The following is a 17,719-nucleotide window of genomic DNA, read 5'->3' as shown; positions in this document are numbered from 1 at the left end:
TCCACTACTCCCAATAAAACATGGTCCGGTCTAATTCTAGACCGTAAGATCCCGAGGAGCAGGGGCCAAACCACCTCTAGTAAGTTTCTCCGACCACTTTGCTCGGCACCAGGCACGCTGGGTGGTGAGCTGACATCAGTGACCTCAGCTGAGGTTCGGAGCAGGATGCAATTCAAAAATATCTGTGCATGGAAGGCCACGGACAAAGCCCTCCCCGCTCCCGATCCTTGCCGGACGCCCAGAAGCCCCCTCCCGAACCCCCTCCCGAACCCCCTCCACACCCCAGGCTCGCGCCTCCAGCAACGTGGTTTGGAGTAAAGCGTCCCTCCGCCCCCTTACCGCCATGACTCTCTGGCCCTCCCTCTCCATGGTTTCACCCTTTGCTCTTGAGGGAAGAGCCGCTCGACCCCGCCCCCGAGTTCTCCCGTCTACTTCCCACCACACCCACCGAGGCGGCTGTGCCGCTCTGCCCCACAGCTCTCGATGGTACTTCCAGGGCTTCACGGCCGGCGTTGGGAGGGAGTCGCCAAAAGCTACGGGAAAACCATAGAGTACTCCGCCAGCCCACTAGAGGAGGAGAGAGTGGCCGCCACCGGCCCCGTGTCCTAGAGGCGCCTGGGCTGGAGGCGGGCGCACAAAGGGAGTCCCGGGAGGCCTCGCCCGCGGCCGCCGACCATAGAGATGCGGCTCCTGCCGGCCTCGGGCCGGGAGGTGAGTGAGCGGCTGCGGGGCGGGAGCTAGGAGGGAGTGCGGGTGCAGCCAGCCAGAGGCAAAAGTTTCTCGAGCCCCGAGATGAGGGGGGACCTGCGCGGCGGGAGTCCGCGGGAGGAGGTGCTCGAGGGAGCGCGCCGACGAGCGGGGCGCGGGCGCAGCACCCCTGCCGCCCGGGCGCCGCAGCCGCGTCACTGCCCCGATCCCGCCCGGGGACCCGCTGCCTCTCCTCAGGACCATAATCCTGACGCTGCTCCGTCCCAAGCCTTGCAGATCACAAGACGGCTTTCCCGGCGGCCGGCTCTGATGACTCCCGCTCCCGCACAAAGATGTGGACGCTGTCATCGCCTCCACTCTACGGAGAAGAAAGCTGAGGCCCGGAGGAGCGAGGTGGCTGCCTCTGCCCAAGGCCACGCGCCGACTCCGAGCTCACAGGCAGGTGGGAATCCAGGCCTTGCTCCCCAAGGCCTCGCCCTGGTTTAACTCGTGCTTTGTCTTCCTCGGTGGCCCCAAAGATAAGATCATTTCTTCTCATGCCCAGCTGTCTCCTAGCTCACCCCGCCTTCCATCGGCTGAAGGTTCTCAGTCTAAACGACCCCTACTCCTCCTTGGGTCCCCGCCGAGGCCGTGTAGACTGAGCTGGAAGGTTTCCCCAGAAACGGGTAATATTCATTAAGAGGAGGCTGCGGTTTCCAGAGGAATCTCTGACCCCGGAAGTGCACTTCCCTGCTACAGTATGAATCCTGATGATCAGAGGTTTTGTGTGGCGGTATTCTCACCTGCAACCTTATTTCCTAACCCTCGGCCCTTATTCGACCTCTGTGATTTAGCAGTTTTCTAGCTTAAACTAATTTAAGGACTAATTTTAGGACTAATTTTAGTCCTATGTAGCAGGATATGCAATTAGGTGGCATTCATTTCTCAGTTAGTTTCTAGTTTCAATATGGGGCCATAGTCAATGAATTTGAAATCTTTTCCTATGTGTCACTATAGATAAACAAAGACTGGTTTCGTATCTTGGTAGGGACCTAGCTTTGCTCTGATGCATCTCCTTGACTACAGTTTGTCACTAGACCCCTATTTGTCTGATTTGCATAGATTGTTGGTGGTTTGTTTTCTATGAAGTGCACATGTCAATAAATTTCACTTTAAAAGCCCAGAGTCTCGGGAAGGAGACTGATAGATAAGCCGATGCAATATGGCAGTTTTTGATAGAGCTATGTACAAGGTCACAGTAGGATCCCAGAGGGAAAAAGTAATTTAGATGAAGAGCATCAGGAAGCCCTTATCTGTTCAGATAGATGCATAAAGGATTGTTCAGAGTTGGTTGCGAGTTGGTTAGTCAAAAGAGATGGAGAAGGGGAAATGCCAGTGGTGGTGGGCAGGGGAGGAGGTGTGCAAGCATGTGGAAAGATGTGAAAGCAAAAGGCAAGATATTGTTATGTCAGGTTCAGAGATCTGTTGAGGGGAAAAGTCAGCAGAGGCCAGATCATGAAGAAAATGCCTTAAACCCATGTTAAGGAGTGATGTCACAAAATATTAAGAGGGACAGGACCTCTGAGATTCCCTTGGCCCCACCCAATTTTGTTGCAGATAAGAATATTGAGACCTAGATTGCTTAATGATTTGACCAAGGTACAGAGGTCCAAGAAAGAAACATAAACTACAGTCTTTTGATATATTGGTTGAAACTTGCTGGCTTCTCTCCAAATTACCCCTACTGTCATTTTTGTGCTTTTTGTTTTAAATATTGTCATAAAAAATCCTTTATTGAGATTAAGTAGGTATGGCATGCTGCTGTGCAAGCAAATACCTAATTGGGCAGGCATTGGGTTATACACCCATACCAGCTGGGAAGAAAGAGCAATGTAATTATTCTGTATGATTTCTCTTCTGGTTGTTTTATCAGCACTTAAGAGGCTACAACATAGAAGTTGTAATGACAGACCCTGTGTTGGACACACAGCCAGCCAACAGTACTGAGGAGATGGATGGACTCTGCCCTGAACTACTGCTGATCCCCCCACCTCTCTCTAACCGTGGAATCCTGGAGCCCACACAGAGCTCCTGTCCTGCGAACCCTACACCTTTGACAGCTGACCCAGGCTGCCTGCTGGTAGAGGCCACAGCAACTGAAGAGGACACAGGAAACATGGAGATCATTGTGGAAGCAGTAGCTGGAAACCTGTCCCCCGGTGCTCCTGGAGAGTCCCCAGGTAGAAACACAGCTGTTAGCAGGCCATTGGAACAAGCAGCCCTGAGGTTTTGTCTGTGCTATTTTTGATCCTTCTATATAAATATAATGAGAATCCAAGGTAGCATCCTATTTTTATACTTAGAGATGTTGTAATTTGCTTTGCAGTTGGTAGATGTTGATTGAAAGCTGGCGAGGTATATACAGCCTTGTAACAGGCTCTTGGCAGAGTCTATACCTGCAAGGGCTTCACATTTGCTGGGCGGTAATCCAGAAGGGAAGACCTTTCTGACACCTTCGCCTGATTCTGACTTTGTCCTTACTCCTATAGACCTTGGGGATTATTTCCCCCATACTGCTCTTCCCACCCAGGAACTACAGCCAGGGATTAAGCAAAATGCCCAGCCTCCTTCTACTACCCAGGGTTTATCAGGGCTCTGCAAGCAGTAATCTGGTATTTCCCTGCCCTAGTTTCTTGTGTCTAACATACATTACTGATCCAAGGCATGTTGTTAAGAACAGGAGTTGAGTATTGGTATTTATGCTGAAAGACTCTTCCCTCTATTTTTTCCATGTCTACAGACTTATTTTTAGGTAATTTCCCTGTTTTTTAGCTGCCATCCTCCAGCTACAGTTGTCACCACTTCCCTTGACAGAGTAGTATAGTGACAAAGAGCACTGGAAAAGATTAGCTAATTTACCACATATTATTTCTAAACTTATATAGATAGAAGAAATAAAAAGCAAAGAGATTTCACAATAAATAAGAGCCAGTAATCTTTAAAATTTAAAGACACAGTAAAAGAAACAGTATTTTGTAAAAAGGAGGAAAGAAGCCTAGCTACAATTTGCTAAAGAAGAAAAATAGTCAACAACTATAAGGATGTTCAGTTTTACACATAAATTCCAGTTAAAAATAACTGAGATGCCATTTCTGTTTTTCAACTTTGGAAAAAATTAAACATTTTTAAAAAATAATTTGTGTTGTTAAGGCTGTGGGGAAATTGATGGAGAGTATAAAGTAGCATAATTTTTTGAAGGTCAGCTCATTTATATAGCTTTTTTTTTAACAATTTTTTTAACAACTTTTAAATATGCATACTCTGACCCAATAACTCCACTTCCAAGGATATGTCCTTTAGAAATGTACACACATGCAACAAAGGATATAGAGATAAGGATGTGTAAGAGCAGCTTTATTTTGTTACAGTTGGGAACAACCCAAATATCCACCACTAAGAGCAAAAATTTCATTTTGATTTCTCTGCTCTGAAGTGTCATGAACTGGACACTGGTTATTCTCTTCTTGTGTACTTTTACATCATTTGACTTGTTCTGAATTTTTGTTAATACAAAAAAATAATTAAAAAGGACCATCAGAATAAATGTAGGACACACCTGGGCTTGAGTCACAGCTCCCCCATTAACAAGCATAATGATCTTAATCTTGAAGAATCCCTGGTCGCTTTTCTCGTAGGGCAGTTGGAAAACCAAACAACAGTGTTTCCCAAGCCTTTTCCTAATCAAGGTCCCTCCCATTGCTTATGAAACGGCAGTGATTCTTATGAAAGTGATTTGACTCTTTTCAAAAGGGTCAAATTTTCTCCATTTTATGAATTACTGTCTCTGAAAATATCTTTGTAGAATATGAAAGTAATACTTTGTCATTTACATTGCAGATATTACCCACAAATTGTTGTTTTCTTCTTTTGGAAGTTCCTAATTTTTTTTTTTAATATTTATGTATTTATGCATACAAGAGCTGGGGTACAGGCCAGAGATGGGGGCGGAGGGTAAGAGGATTCCCCAGAGACAGAGTGGGGAGCAGAACAGACAGACTGACTGAGATCTGCTTTCACCATGTGGGTTGCTCCCTGGCCGGCTGGGGATCAAACTCGTGCTGCAGAGTCTGCGGATTGCTTCATAGTGCAGTGCTTAACCCCTTGCACCATCGGGGAGGCCCCAGTTCCTAATTTTTTGTTTGGGCCAAATATTTTACCTTTTCTTAATGCTTTCTGGATTTGGTTAATGCTTGTTATATTGATTTAACAAATTTTTATTAAGCACCTGTTTTGCGCCAAGTACTGTGAAGCTACTAGGAATCCAAACACATGTGTAAGATAAACTGGCCCTGACCATATGGGGCTTATAGGCCCGGTGTAGAACCAGACTTAAAGTCCATCTATCTCCTCTCCACAAATATTAAAAGATTTACCTACATTTTCTACTAGTAACTAACCCCTATGAGTCTCATTCCATCTGATTCTATGCCTTTCTCTGTCGGTCCTCTGCCTGCAGGTGTCCTGGTAAAGGTGGTGGAGGTGTACTTCTGTGAGCACTGTGAGCAGAGCTTCGCAGAGCCCACTCTGCTGGCCCTGCACCAGTGCACTGAGACCCTTATACAACCTGTGCAGGACCTCTCTAATCCCTCATGCTCTGTAGAGCTGCCCCCCAGCAGCCTTACTCTACCTAGCCCTCTACCGGGCCAGAGCCCACCAGATAGCCCCCTGCCATGCCCTGTGTGTAGACAGGAGTTTGCCCAACCCCAGGCCCTGAAGAGCCACTTCAAGATTCACCGGGGCACTCCTGACACCTTCTCCTGCCCAGAGTCTGGCTGTGTGTTCTCCATTGAAGATCGAAAGGGTCTGCAGCACCACCTGAGGCAGACCCACAGAGTGGTTCCTGTGCCCTGTTCTTTCCGGGGCTGCCCTCTGCTCTTCGGGAGCCAGCAGGGCATGGAACTGCACCGGCAGGCCCATTACCCTTTCCACTGCAAACATTGCAGCTTCATGGGCTCCAACGTCAAACTCTTCCGGCAGCATCAGAGGAGCCATGGGGCCGGGACACAAGGAGAACTGTCTACCGTTCAGGGTCTTCCATCCCAGGAGCTGCTGCCAGGTATGAGACCAAGGGCCTAGCTCTACCCTGCCTGGAATGCAGCCATAGTCAGTGTTATAAGAGAGGCAGTTGTTTCCAGTGCATGAATGTGCTTGAGGAGAAGGGAATCCAGAGCAGTGGCCCAGGAGGGCAGAATAACTAGATCACATGGAAAAGGCGTCTAGAAAAGTTGAATATACAGAACAAAGAAGCCTTTGTCCATAGAGTAAGATTTGGCTTACTGTGGCCTTAAAAACCAATGTTTTTTTTCTGATCCATTTCAAAATTTTGTGAAGGCAAGAGCTGAAATGCCTCATTAGTGACTGGTGGAATACTGAGCGCTCCAAAGGCAAGCAGGATAAAAAACCCTTCAAGAAGAGGTGCTTCACTGAAGCTTACTCCTCTTAGTCTCAAGAAAAGGGCATAGGGTGAATAGAGGAGCAAGAGGCTCTAGACAAACTGAGTTCTGAGAAGTGCGGGTTCTCATTCATGAGAGAATTTGACTTGCTAGTTGTGCTCTGGGGTCCAAAGATAAGACTCCTCTTTCCTGGGAAATAGTCATGTGTCTTTGCCTTACTGAGACAGCTGCCTCTTTTTTTTTTTTTTTTTTTCAATTTATTTATACAAGCACTGGGTACAGTCAGAAACATGGGAGGGTGAGAGAATTCACCAGAGCCAGTGTGGGGAGCAGAACAGACAGACTGACGAAATACGCTGCTGAAGGGAGCAGCAGGCGTGGCAGGAGAGGTCTGCGCACCACATGGGACCCTCACCAGCAGCCGGGGAATGAACCGGCGCTGCAGAGGCTGTGGGCAGCTTTGCAGCCCAGCGCTTAACTGCTGCGCCACCGGGGAGGCCCATGCCTCTCTTGAGATATAGATAAAAGGAATGAATTTGAAGGGACAAGGTGTGATCCTGAATTGCTGAGTAGGGTTTCTCAGTAGAACATTATAGAGGCCAGCATACATTCACCTTCACTGAGCCACCAGCCATTAGCCTTGGGACCCTGAGCCAGTAAAGTTCCATGCACATTGTGTACCTCTCAGCCCCTATCCCCACTCCAGTGACCTCAAAGTTCTTACCTTCAAAGGGTCTGAAGATGGTGTCACCTGAGGTATGATTTACTTTAAAGAGCAGCATTACTGACAGCTGAGCGCCTGGTCTTCCTACCCCTATCTTCAGTGGGTATAAATTTATATTCCTAGGTCCCAAGATTCCTTTATGAAATGGGGAGATTATTCTTCGAGCCAGTGAGAGAAATACAAACATTCTGTGTAGTCATTGACTCCTGTAGAATTCATCAAGTTTTATATGTTTCCAGCTCCCAAACTGCCCCCTGGGGAGGGACAGACTTTGGAAGAAGCATGTATGCCCTTGCCTGGGCGTGAGTCAGCTGAAGAAGAGGATGTAGAGGAAGAAGAGAGCAGCACCCAGAAGGAGTCCCAGAAAGCCCTGGAGAAAGACGAGGGGACACAGCAGTTAGAAGGTAATAACATGATTGTACTTGAGCCTCTCATGAGTGGGGAAGAATGGATTGTGGAGAGCTTGGCATTCAGGTGTTAGGATTTTGTTTTCTAGACTTTGGTCAGAGTCTTCAAGTTCTAATGTTCCACACTGACATTCTAGTGGGCACATGATAAATAGATAAAGACTATAGTACGCAGGGTACGAGTAAATGGAATTTGTTCTCCTAGCCTGGATTTTCTCAGGCAGAACGCTCTTTTGTAGGCAGTGAGAGGGTGATATCCATAGTATGAAGCTGCCAGCAGTTACTGGTTATCAGCAGCCTGGCACTGACTGGCAGTGAGCCCTTAAGGTTTCTTTTCCCCTGAACCCTTGCTTCCCAGTTTTCCAACTCAGTAGAGCACCATTGGAAACCCACCACACACAGAACACATTTACTGTCAAGTGAATAGAAAAGCTCTGATTGCATTTACTCCTAGATCTCTACGTTCTAGAACTTAGTCTGCCTTTCAGTGTAAGGAAGTAGGAGTACTTCTCTTCCTTTCTGCTTATTCCCTATGGGTTGCTTTTCCTTCCAAACAACTGCCCTGATCGTTCTGCCTGCCCCAGGAACAAGTACAGGAATGTTCCATCCAGATTGTTCTTTTAAAAAAAAAAAAGATTTATTTTTATTTATTCATACAAAAACCACGGTGTAGGCCAGAGGTACGGGGTGAGAGGATTCACCAGAGACAAAGTGGGGAGCAGAACAGGCAGATGAAGTGAAATACACTGCTGAGGGGAGCAGCAGGCGAGTCAGGAGAGGTCTGCTGCACCATGTGGGTCAGCTCCCTGGCAGGGATCGAACTCAGGCCTTGTCAGTGATAGCACTGAGCCTACCCCTTGAGCCACCAGGGAGGTCCCCAGATTGTTTTTTTGGAGCAGCTCTAGACAAAGGCTCAGGAATAGAGAGGACCTGGGTAAAATGTTTCAAACAGGCCCCAGCAAGTTCTGAGGAGTCCTTGACATGTTTCTGTACCTGAATTTCTCATCTTCTTTGCGTCCACACTGTTTGCGATGCCATTGTTTTGTTCCCTGCGAGAAAAGAGAAAGGCCACCCAGTGTTTGTGTCTGGGCGAATTGTGGTTCTTCCATTATCTACCAGCCTCTGACCTATAAAGGAATCTCTTCCAACCCTCTCTGTCTTACCCTCTCCCAGGAGATGTGGCTTCTGGCACCGAATCCCTCTTCAAGACCCACATGTGTCCAGAATGCAAGCGCTGCTTTAAGAAGCGGACCCACCTGGTAGAGCACCTGCATCTCCACTTCCCAGACCCCAGCCTGCAGTGCCCCAACTGCCAGAAGTTCTTCACCAGTAAGAGTAAGCTCAAGACCCATCTGCTGCGGGAGTTGGGCCAGAAGGCGCACCGCTGCCCACTCTGCCACTACAGCGCAGTGGAGAGGAATGCACTTAACCGCCATATGGCCAGCATGCACGAGGATATTTCCAACTTCTACTCAGACACCTATGCCTGTCCTGTCTGCCGTGAGGAATTCCGCCTCAGCCAGGCCCTTAAGGAGCATCTCAAGAGCCACACAGCAGCAGCTGCAGCAGAGCCGTTGCCCCTTGGCTGCTTTCAGGAAGGCTGCAGCTATGCAGCACCTGACCGCAAGGCCTTTGTAAAGCACCTGAAGGAGACCCATGGGGTGCGGGCTGTGGAGTGCCGCCATCACTCGTGTCCCATGCTCTTTGCCACAGCTGAAGCCATGGAGGCCCACCACAAGAGCCACTATGCCTTCCACTGCCCCCACTGTGACTTCGCCTGCTCCAACAAGCACCTGTTCCGCAAACACAAGAAGCAGGGCCACCCTGGCAATGAAGAGCTGCGCTGCACCTTCTGCCCCTTTGCTACCTTCAATCCAGTGGCTTACCAGGACCATGTGGGCAAGATGCATGCTCATGAGAAGATCCACCAGTGTCCCGAGTGCAGCTTTGCCACTGCCCACAAGAGGGTGCTCATTCGCCACATGCTGCTTCATACTGGTAAGCTGGCCTCTATCCTAAAATTAAAAACCGTCATGATAATTCTGATGATGGCTAAGATGAGCTTTTGCTGTGTACCAGACACATGAAGGCCTTTGGAGACATTGTCTCATTTAACCTGGTATTCCTAGAGCTGAATCTAGTATTCGGAATTTCAAATAAGCCTTGAGTGTCATCAGCTAGAAACTGTCAATACAGGATTTGAATCCAGGCAGTCTGATCCAAAACCTGTGTTCTAACCCACTGTGCTGTTATGCCTCACCCTTAAGGCCCTAGACAGGTTTGGGTGGGTCAATACCCAGACTATTACAACAACAAAAACCAAACTGGAACAGATACATTTGCAGTTTGAGTTTTGGGATGTGCTGTGAGACAGTAGTCAAGAGCATTGAGCCATCATACTTGTGTGGCCTTCCGTGTAGCTTGGACATCCATGACACTGAAACCTGATGACCTCATGTGACCTGAAAGTTGTAAATATTTCAACTCAGACTCTTAATTGTTCTCTAGCATTACTGATGCCTTGAGTGATGACCAAATTAGACTTCCTGCTATAGCATCATCCAGTCTCTATTCTGTCAGCATCAGTGATTGATAAGATATTAAAAAATCTCATCAAAACTCTGGTTGGGAGGACAGTTTTGGCAACTTGGGACAAAACCATTGTTCCCATCTAATAGTTTAATTTTATAAATGCCTTAGTCAGAAAGCTCATTTTTCTGGGACCTTTCCTAAAGCCTTACGTCTATATCGTGCTTTATAGTTTACAGAATTTTTTCATATATGGAAGGCAGGCAAAGATGAGAAGCTGAAAAGTTAAATGCCCTTTTGCGAGATCAGACAGCTGGTATCAGAACCAGAACACCAAGGTGTTTGGCTTTTACCACAGGGAAGGGACTGAGTAGGTGGGCAGGATAAGGGAAGGGTCCTAAAGGAACATGCCCTAGCCTCTTAGTGCCTGGTCTTGAGCAACTATATGGACAGCTTATCCTTCAATTCTCACTGGGTACCACTGAGGACTTTGGGGTGTCCTATTTAATATTGTGAGGTCAGTATTTTTGCTACTCCATTTTTGGAGACAAGAAAACAGATTTAGAGGGATTAAATAACTTGCCAAAGTCCACATCGTAGTAAGCTGGAATTTGGACCACCACTAATAGCTCTTTGATTTCTCTGCCTCAATTTCCTCTTCTGTAAATGGAATAATCATGGCACCTGCTTCATGGGGCTATTGCAAGGATTTAGTGAGGAGGCATTTTTATAAAGTGCTCAGGAAGGTACAGGGCAAAGGACAATATAAGTGTTGGCTGTTAGCATTGTCATTACCGTGTTAGAGTCTGGAGTCAGTTCTTAACTCCTGTGTTGTATTGCCTAATTATTTTCTTCTTCCACAAAGCTGGAAGGAGTTGGACTACATGAAACAGTTGGCCATTAGTGCCAACAAACTGTGTCAAGAGTGGACTCTAAAGGTAGCTTTGAAAAGCTCAGTCTCACTTTCCCTCTACACTAGAGTAGTTGTTTGAGAAGGATGTGAAACAGGCACCAACCTTTGTGATCAGCTCCTCAGGTACATCAGACTTTTACTCCTACCTGACATCAGGGCAAGCGTGCAGGGCAAATGGTCTGTCCACTTGCTTGTTCTGTGTCTAACCTGTGTTTTCTCCTCTGGCCCCCACTCTTGCCCCCGCTTCCACAATAAGGCGAAAAGCCTCACAAATGTGAGCTGTGCGACTTCACATGCCGAGACGTGAGCTACCTGTCTAAGCACATGCTGACGCACTCCAACACCAAGGACTACATGTGCACTGAGTGTGGCTATGTCACCAAGTGGAAGCATTACCTCAGTGTGCACATGCGAAAACACGCTGGCGACCTCAGGTATGAGTGCACACGTGTCCCACCCCCACCTCGAGAACCTTATGCTAAGTCACCTGTTCAACTGGCCATGGAGAAACTCCTGATGCCTTCTCTGCTCCTATCATCTCAGATCCGTGGCCTATAGCTGCCCTCTGGGCCTTTGGCCCCACCTATATGGTGAGAACTCTCTGGGCTAAGGGAAGGGCATATATATAGACCCAGAGTATGGGCCTAGAGACAAGGTGTCTCTTGAGTTCTTTGAGTTCAGTCCTAAGGAAATAGATAGATTTGTATTGTGGGCCCAGTCCTGACCTCTTCCAAATCCAGAATCCAGATCCAGAGGGGATTGATTGGTGGGCACAATTGGCTAGGGGATTTCTCCATAGCTTTCATGCCTCCCCAGGAAAATGGAAACTAAGCACAGAGACCTGTTCCATAGAGCCATACCCCCATCAACTCCTTAGAAGTCCACAGTCGGTTTCTGATTCACTGTCTTTCCCCTTTAGGAAGCAATGTAGAGGTTAGAACATAGGCCCTGAAGCTAGACCGTCTCTGCTCTTCACTGTCTTTGTAACCTTAGACAAGTTATTAATTTCTGTGCTCTAGTATTCTCACTTGCGAAATGGAACTATGTATTTCATAGGGTAGTGAGAAAAATTAATTTTGATGATGCATTTATGATGCTGAGTATAGAGCGTGGTCCATTGCAGGTTTTCACTTAGTAACTGTCGATTATGATTCATTTATTATTGTGACTTTGCCCCTCCCCTCCTTACCAGGTACCAGTGCAACCAGTGCTCCTATCGCTGTCACCGGGCTGATCAGCTGAGCAGCCACAAACTGCGGCACCAGGGCAAGTCCCTGATGTGTGAGGTGTGTGCCTTTGCTTGCAAACGGAAGTACGAGCTGCAAAAGCACATGGCTTCCCAGCACCACCCTGGCACGCCAGCCCCACTCTACCCCTGCCGCTACTGCAGCTACCAGAGCCGCCACAAGCAGGCCCTGCTGAGTCATGAGAACTGCAAGCATACCCGCCTCCGTGAGTTCCGCTGTGCCCTCTGTGACTACCGCACCTTCAGCAACACCACCCTCTTCTTCCACAAGCGCAAGGCCCATGGCTACGTGCCCGGGGACCAGGTCTGGCAGCTCCGTTATGCCAACCAGGAGCCAGAGACAGCCAGGCAGTGCCCAACACCCCCACCAGTCTCAGATCCCTCCAGCCAACTGTCTGTCCAGTCTGAGGGGTCTGGCCATGACCCTGGAACTATGATAAACCCCAGCTTGGATCAAGCCCTGCCAGCAACCAGTGAGGAGGACAGCACCGGGAGACAGGAGGACAGTGAGGTTCCCCAGGGGGATGACCTGGTTGGTAGTCCCAGTCCAGCAGAGGTAGATGAAAGTGGCTGCACACTACACCTAGAGGCCCTGGGAGTAGAGCTTGAACCTGTTGCCGAGCGCCCACTTGAGGAGATCACAGGAACAGCCCCTGTGGAGTTCAGGCCCCTGGATCCATCAGGGCCGCTGACACTAGAAGAGCCAGACGGAACTTTGACGGAGTTGTCTGCCTTTGAAAGTGCCGGGACTTCTGGTGTAGGTGCTGAAGAAGAGCCCATTCTGGAAAAGCCAGCCCCTGGAAACCCCAGTAATCTCTCTTCCTCAGAGGAGCCCCCTAACAGTTGGGTGGGAACTTTGAAGGCAATTCTACCCACTAAGACAGCACCCCTGCCCCAGTTTTCTGAGTCAGAGTCATTACTCAAGGCCCTAAGGAGGCAGGACAAAGAACAGGCAGAGGCACTGGTGCTGGAGGGGCGGGTTCAGATGGTAGTGATACAGGGAGAGGGGCGGGCCTTCCGCTGCCCACACTGCCCTTTTGTTACACGCCGGGAGAAGGCCTTGAGTTTGCACTCCCGGACTGGGTGCCATGGTCGTCGAGAGCCCCTGCTATGCCCTGAGTGTGGGGCTAGCTTCAAGCAACAGCGGGGCCTCAGCACCCACCTGCTGAAGAAGTGCCCTGTTGTGCTCAGAAAGAACAAGGGCTTACCCAGACCAGACTCACCCACGCCTCCTCTGCCTCCAGGCACCCAGGCCTCTGAGGATGCGGAAGGTGGGAAGCCCCCATCTGCACCATTAGAAGTAGAGCTAGTGCCCACCAAAGACGCTCCTGCGCTTCCTAGGGAGCCAGAAGAAACTGAGAAGCCTCTTGCTATATTCTCTGACTCCCCAGTCCCTCCTGCAGCAAACTCTTCACCCACAGAGACCCCTGAGAAGTTCCACTTTGAGCAGGGCAAGTTTCACTGCAACTCATGCACGTTCCTTTGTTCTCGGCGCTCCTCCATTACCTCTCATGTGACCGAAGGCTGCCGGGGCGGAAAGCGAAGGGCCTTCCAACCTGTTGTGTCCCTGCTGGGCGATGGGGACTCTGCTCCCCTAAATAGTGGGAGCAGAGAATATAGCCCTGGCAGTGGGGACACAGCTCTGACTCCAAAGCAGAAGGGGGCTCGCTTCTCCTGCCCCACGTGTCCCTTTAGCTGCCAGCAGGAACGGGCTATGAGGACTCACCAGACCCGGGGCTGCCCCCTCGAGAAGTCTGGAGAGCTGCACTGCAGCCTCTGCCCATTCACTGCTCCTGCTGCTGCTGCCCTGAGGCTCCACCAGAAGCGGAGGCACCCCTCAGGAACCCCAGCCCGTGGCCCCCGACCCCCTCTTCAGTGTGGGGACTGTGGTTTCACCTGCAAACAGAGCCGGTGCTTGCAGCAGCACCGGCGCCTCAAGCATGAGGGCGTGAAGCCACATCAGTGCCCTTTCTGTGACTTTTCCACCACCAGGAGGTACCGGTTGGAGGCTCACCAGTCCCGACACACGGGCGTTGGCCGCATCCCCTGCAGCTCCTGTCCCCAGACATTTGGTACTAACTCAAAACTGCGCTTGCACCGGCTAAGAGTCCATGACAAAACACCAACCCACTTCTGTCCCCTCTGTGACTATAGTGGCTACCTTCGCCATGACATCACACGCCACGTCAATAGCTGCCACCAGGGCACCCCAGCCTTTGCCTGTCCCCGATGTGAAGCCCAGTTCAGCTCTGAGACAGCACTCAAACAACATGCTTTACGTCGGCATCCCGAGCCTGTGCCCCCAGCCCCAGGCTCTCCTGCAGAGGCCACTGAGGGCCCTCTGCACTGCTCCCGCTGTGGGTTACTGTGCCCCAGCCCTGCCAGCCTTCGGGGACACACCCGTAAACAGCACCCACGGCTCGAGTGTGGGGCCTGCCAGGAGGCTTTCCCTAGTCGGCCGGCCTTGGATGAGCACCGTAGACAGCAGCATTTCAGCCACCGCTGCCAGCTCTGTGACTTTGCTGCCCGGGAGCGAGTGGGCCTGGTGAAGCACTACCTGGAACAGCACGAGGAAACTTCAGTAGCAGCAGCAGCCTCAGATGGGGATCAGGAAGCTAGTCAGCCCCCTCTGCGCTGCCCTTTTTGTGACTTTGCATGCCGCCATCAGCTGGTGCTGGACCACCATGTGAAAGGCCATGGGGGCACCCGACTCTACAAGTGTACTGATTGTGCATATAGCACCAAGAACCGACAGAAGATCACGTGGCATAGCCGCATCCACACTGGAGAAAAGCCCTACCGCTGTCACCTCTGCCCCTATGCCTGTGCTGACCCCTCCCGCCTCAAGGTAAAGTTAGAGCCATGGGAGCCAGGAGTGGAAGGAGGGCAGGCTGTGAAGTTAAACTACCTGAGTTCTCTAGCCTTGTGACCCTGGTCAGGTACCTGAAGTTCTCCAAGCCTCAGTTCCTCACATGGGAATAGGGGATAATAGGATTATTGCAAAGGCAACATGCTATAATATTTGGTTTGTGATAAACACATGTAATAGGTTTGGGATAATCTGGATAATAGCAGCTGACATCTGTTGAGCACTTACTGTGTGCCAGGCATTGTAGTTTTGCGTCTTTCAAAAATAAGAGAGTTACTTTTACTATTTTCCACTTAATGAGAATTAGGAGCTAGGTCACCCCAAAACACAGCTAAGTGACAGAACCGAGGTCACCAAGGCAGACCTGGGGCTATACCAAATGGGTTGGACTGGTGTCAAAGTGGCCAGATGGTGGGGGTGGGGCAGAGGGGCCTGATTAGTCACAGGAATATAGATAGGAAGGGAGCAGGGCACAGGGTTATTTGCCAGCAGTTTCTCTGCCTACTTCCTCTATTTCCACATCTAGCAAGTGACAAGGGGTGCACATTTTCTGGGTATATTCTTTGCTCTTCCTTTCTCTAGTACCATATGCGAATCCACAAGGAAGAACGGAAGTATCTGTGCCCTGACTGTGGCTACAAGTGCAAATGGGTCAACCAACTCAAGTACCATATGACCAAGCACACAGGTGAGTCTGCGTGGTTTTGACAGGCCCAAAGATATCCCCCACCCCCTGACACTCCCGGCCTCTCTGAGGTGACGTATGTGTCCTGCTCAGATTCAGGGCACCCATCAGTTTTCACCTCGGGGGTAGTGGGCAGACTGAATGCCCAGAATAGCTCTCCAGACCACTGAAAACCTCTCAGAATCAGAAGAAAGAGGAACCTGGGCATGTGTAATCATGCACAAAACCATCTACCTACCGGTGAGAACTTGCCAACTCATACATGAGAGAGGGCAGGTCTGCTGGGTTCCTTCACAGACATGATGGACCTATAATGAGTAAGGAAGAGAAAGTGGACCCTTCACCTGTTTAAACTTGTCCTTTTTTTTGTTCCAGGGCATAGAATCCACAAACTGTAGGTTCTCAGGAAAGGGTTAATTAGTGTTTGTCTGCTGTTGTTGTCTATGGCCCCATTTAAAGGAATTGATCAGATGCATTTCAAGGCACTCTGCATCTATGAATATTTCTTTCACCTCTACTTTGTTCAATCTTAAACATTTTCTTTACTTACTGAGTTGAACAGGAGTTATTTTAAATGGATTCCCAACTTCAACGAGTCACCCATGAGCAAAAAGGGGTTGGAATTTTCCATCTGGAAATCCAATCATATCTAAGTATTCATTGCTATCAAGCGACCGCTTGGGGGTCCAGTTAGTTATCACATCCTTTGAGCACCCGTTATATGCAGAGGCTGTATTGGGAGAGGGCACAGAAATGTCAGACAGGACTAGAATGTTCCAAAGATGTGGTTATTTGCTTGCTGCTTGTGTTCTTCATGTCCCAGAATCACAATGAACCACTTACTTCAGTGGTAATTTGTTCCCTGTGCTTGCCCTGTCCTGCAGGACTGAAGCCATACCAGTGCCCCGAGTGTGAGTACTGCACCAACCGGGCTGATGCACTGCGTGTGCACCAGGAGACACGGCACCGGGAAGCTCGGGCCTTCATGTGTGAACAGTGTGGCAAGGCCTTTAAGACTCGCTTCCTGCTACGCACACACCTCCGCAAGCACAGCGAGGCCAAACCCTATGTGTGCAATGTGTGCCACCGTGCTTTCCGCTGGGCCGCAGGCCTACGCCATCATGCCCTCACGCACACTGACCGCCACCCCTTCTTCTGCCGCCTTTGCAACTACAAGGCCAAGCAGAAATTCCAGGTGGTCAAACATGTGCGCAGGCACCACCCTGACCAAGCTGACCCAAACCAAGGCGTGGGCAAAGACCCCACCACCCCCACGGTGCACCTCCATGACGTGCAGTTGGAGGATCCCAGCCCTCCTGCTCTTGCTGTTCCCCCAACTGGACCTGATGGCTGATCGCCTACTTCCCCTCCCAAACAGAAAGAGGACATCGTCCAAGATGTGCAGACTGGAACCAGAGCTAGCCTGAAGAGCTCAGGGCCTTAGGAAGCGCTGGCTTTGGGGTGTCAGGGAGGCTGGACCCCTCTGGGACACAGCTATATTGCTTTGAATTTGATGGTCATGGACCACAAATTGGTTTCTTATTGAGGCATTTTGTGTTTTTAACTTCTGAGTTCCTAGTTTCTTATAACTCCACTGAAGTTGCTGGCTGTAAGATCCTGATTTTATTCATTCCATCTTCACTTCACCTTTTATTATGTCAAGTCTTTTTTTCTCTCAGCATCCTTGAAACTGTTGTATCTAACTGCATGTGCTGTTGCACCTAATGGTCTATAAAGCATGTTAAACAGAATGATTACTAACTTGTAGATTCGTCCAATTCCGTCTTAACATTTCCAGGCTTCCTCTCCATCTGCTCTGTCGCCTTTCAGACCTCTGCTTCTCCTTTGCCTCCTGTCTTCACTAAGTGATTGACCATTGAAAGGCCCAGGTCTGCCTTCTCTCTATCCCTGAGCCTGTTTTGGCCTTCACCCTGCTCCTTATTTCCAGGCTCCTTTGTCTATCTGTTGAATGAGGGTTTGCTACCTATAAAGCCTCCTCAGTCTGGCTCAGCAGCTACTCAAAGTATAAGAATAGTATGAAAGTCCAATCATTGACAGGGTAAATCTCTAGAATTCTGTAAGTGCCTCATAATGACTATATAATAAATCATCTAAAACTTCCCAGGTACACTGGGAAATTAATTACGCTGGTATAGTAGACAAACCAGGACTATTCCAGACAAACTGTTCAGGAAGACTAGGATCG

General features: G+C 49.4%; 1 protein-coding gene across 4 annotated transcripts; it reads left to right on the top strand.

Annotated features, from left to right (window-relative positions):
• Positions 1-2,650: 2,650 nt before the first annotated feature.
• Positions 2,651-16,867, top strand: ZNF142 (zinc finger protein 142; the record flags this gene model as incomplete). 4 transcript variants are annotated; one of them, XM_084235471.1, is made up of 8 exons in its annotated part: positions 2,651-2,927; positions 5,513-5,803; positions 7,104-7,268; positions 8,445-9,269; positions 10,970-11,147; positions 11,906-14,807; positions 15,411-15,516; positions 16,398-16,867. In XM_084235471.1, 8 exons carry the CDS (start codon positions 2,651-2,653, stop codon positions 16,865-16,867), a joined length of 5,214 nt encoding a protein of 1,737 aa, XP_084091597.1. The 4 variants fall into 4 exon arrangements, with proteins under 4 accessions (XP_084091597.1, XP_084091596.1, XP_084091595.1 ...); XM_084235470.1 differs by having other exon boundaries at positions 5,204-5,803; XM_084235469.1 differs by having other exon boundaries at positions 5,204-5,803; positions 7,077-7,268.
• Between the last annotated feature and the right edge of the window lie 852 nt (positions 16,868-17,719).

This window comes from Talpa europaea (genome assembly GCF_964194135.1).
Source record: "Talpa europaea genome assembly, chromosome: 1".
Taxonomy (NCBI): domain Eukaryota; kingdom Metazoa; phylum Chordata; class Mammalia; order Eulipotyphla; family Talpidae; genus Talpa; species Talpa europaea.
This window is presented reverse-complemented; position numbering and strand designations above follow the sequence as displayed.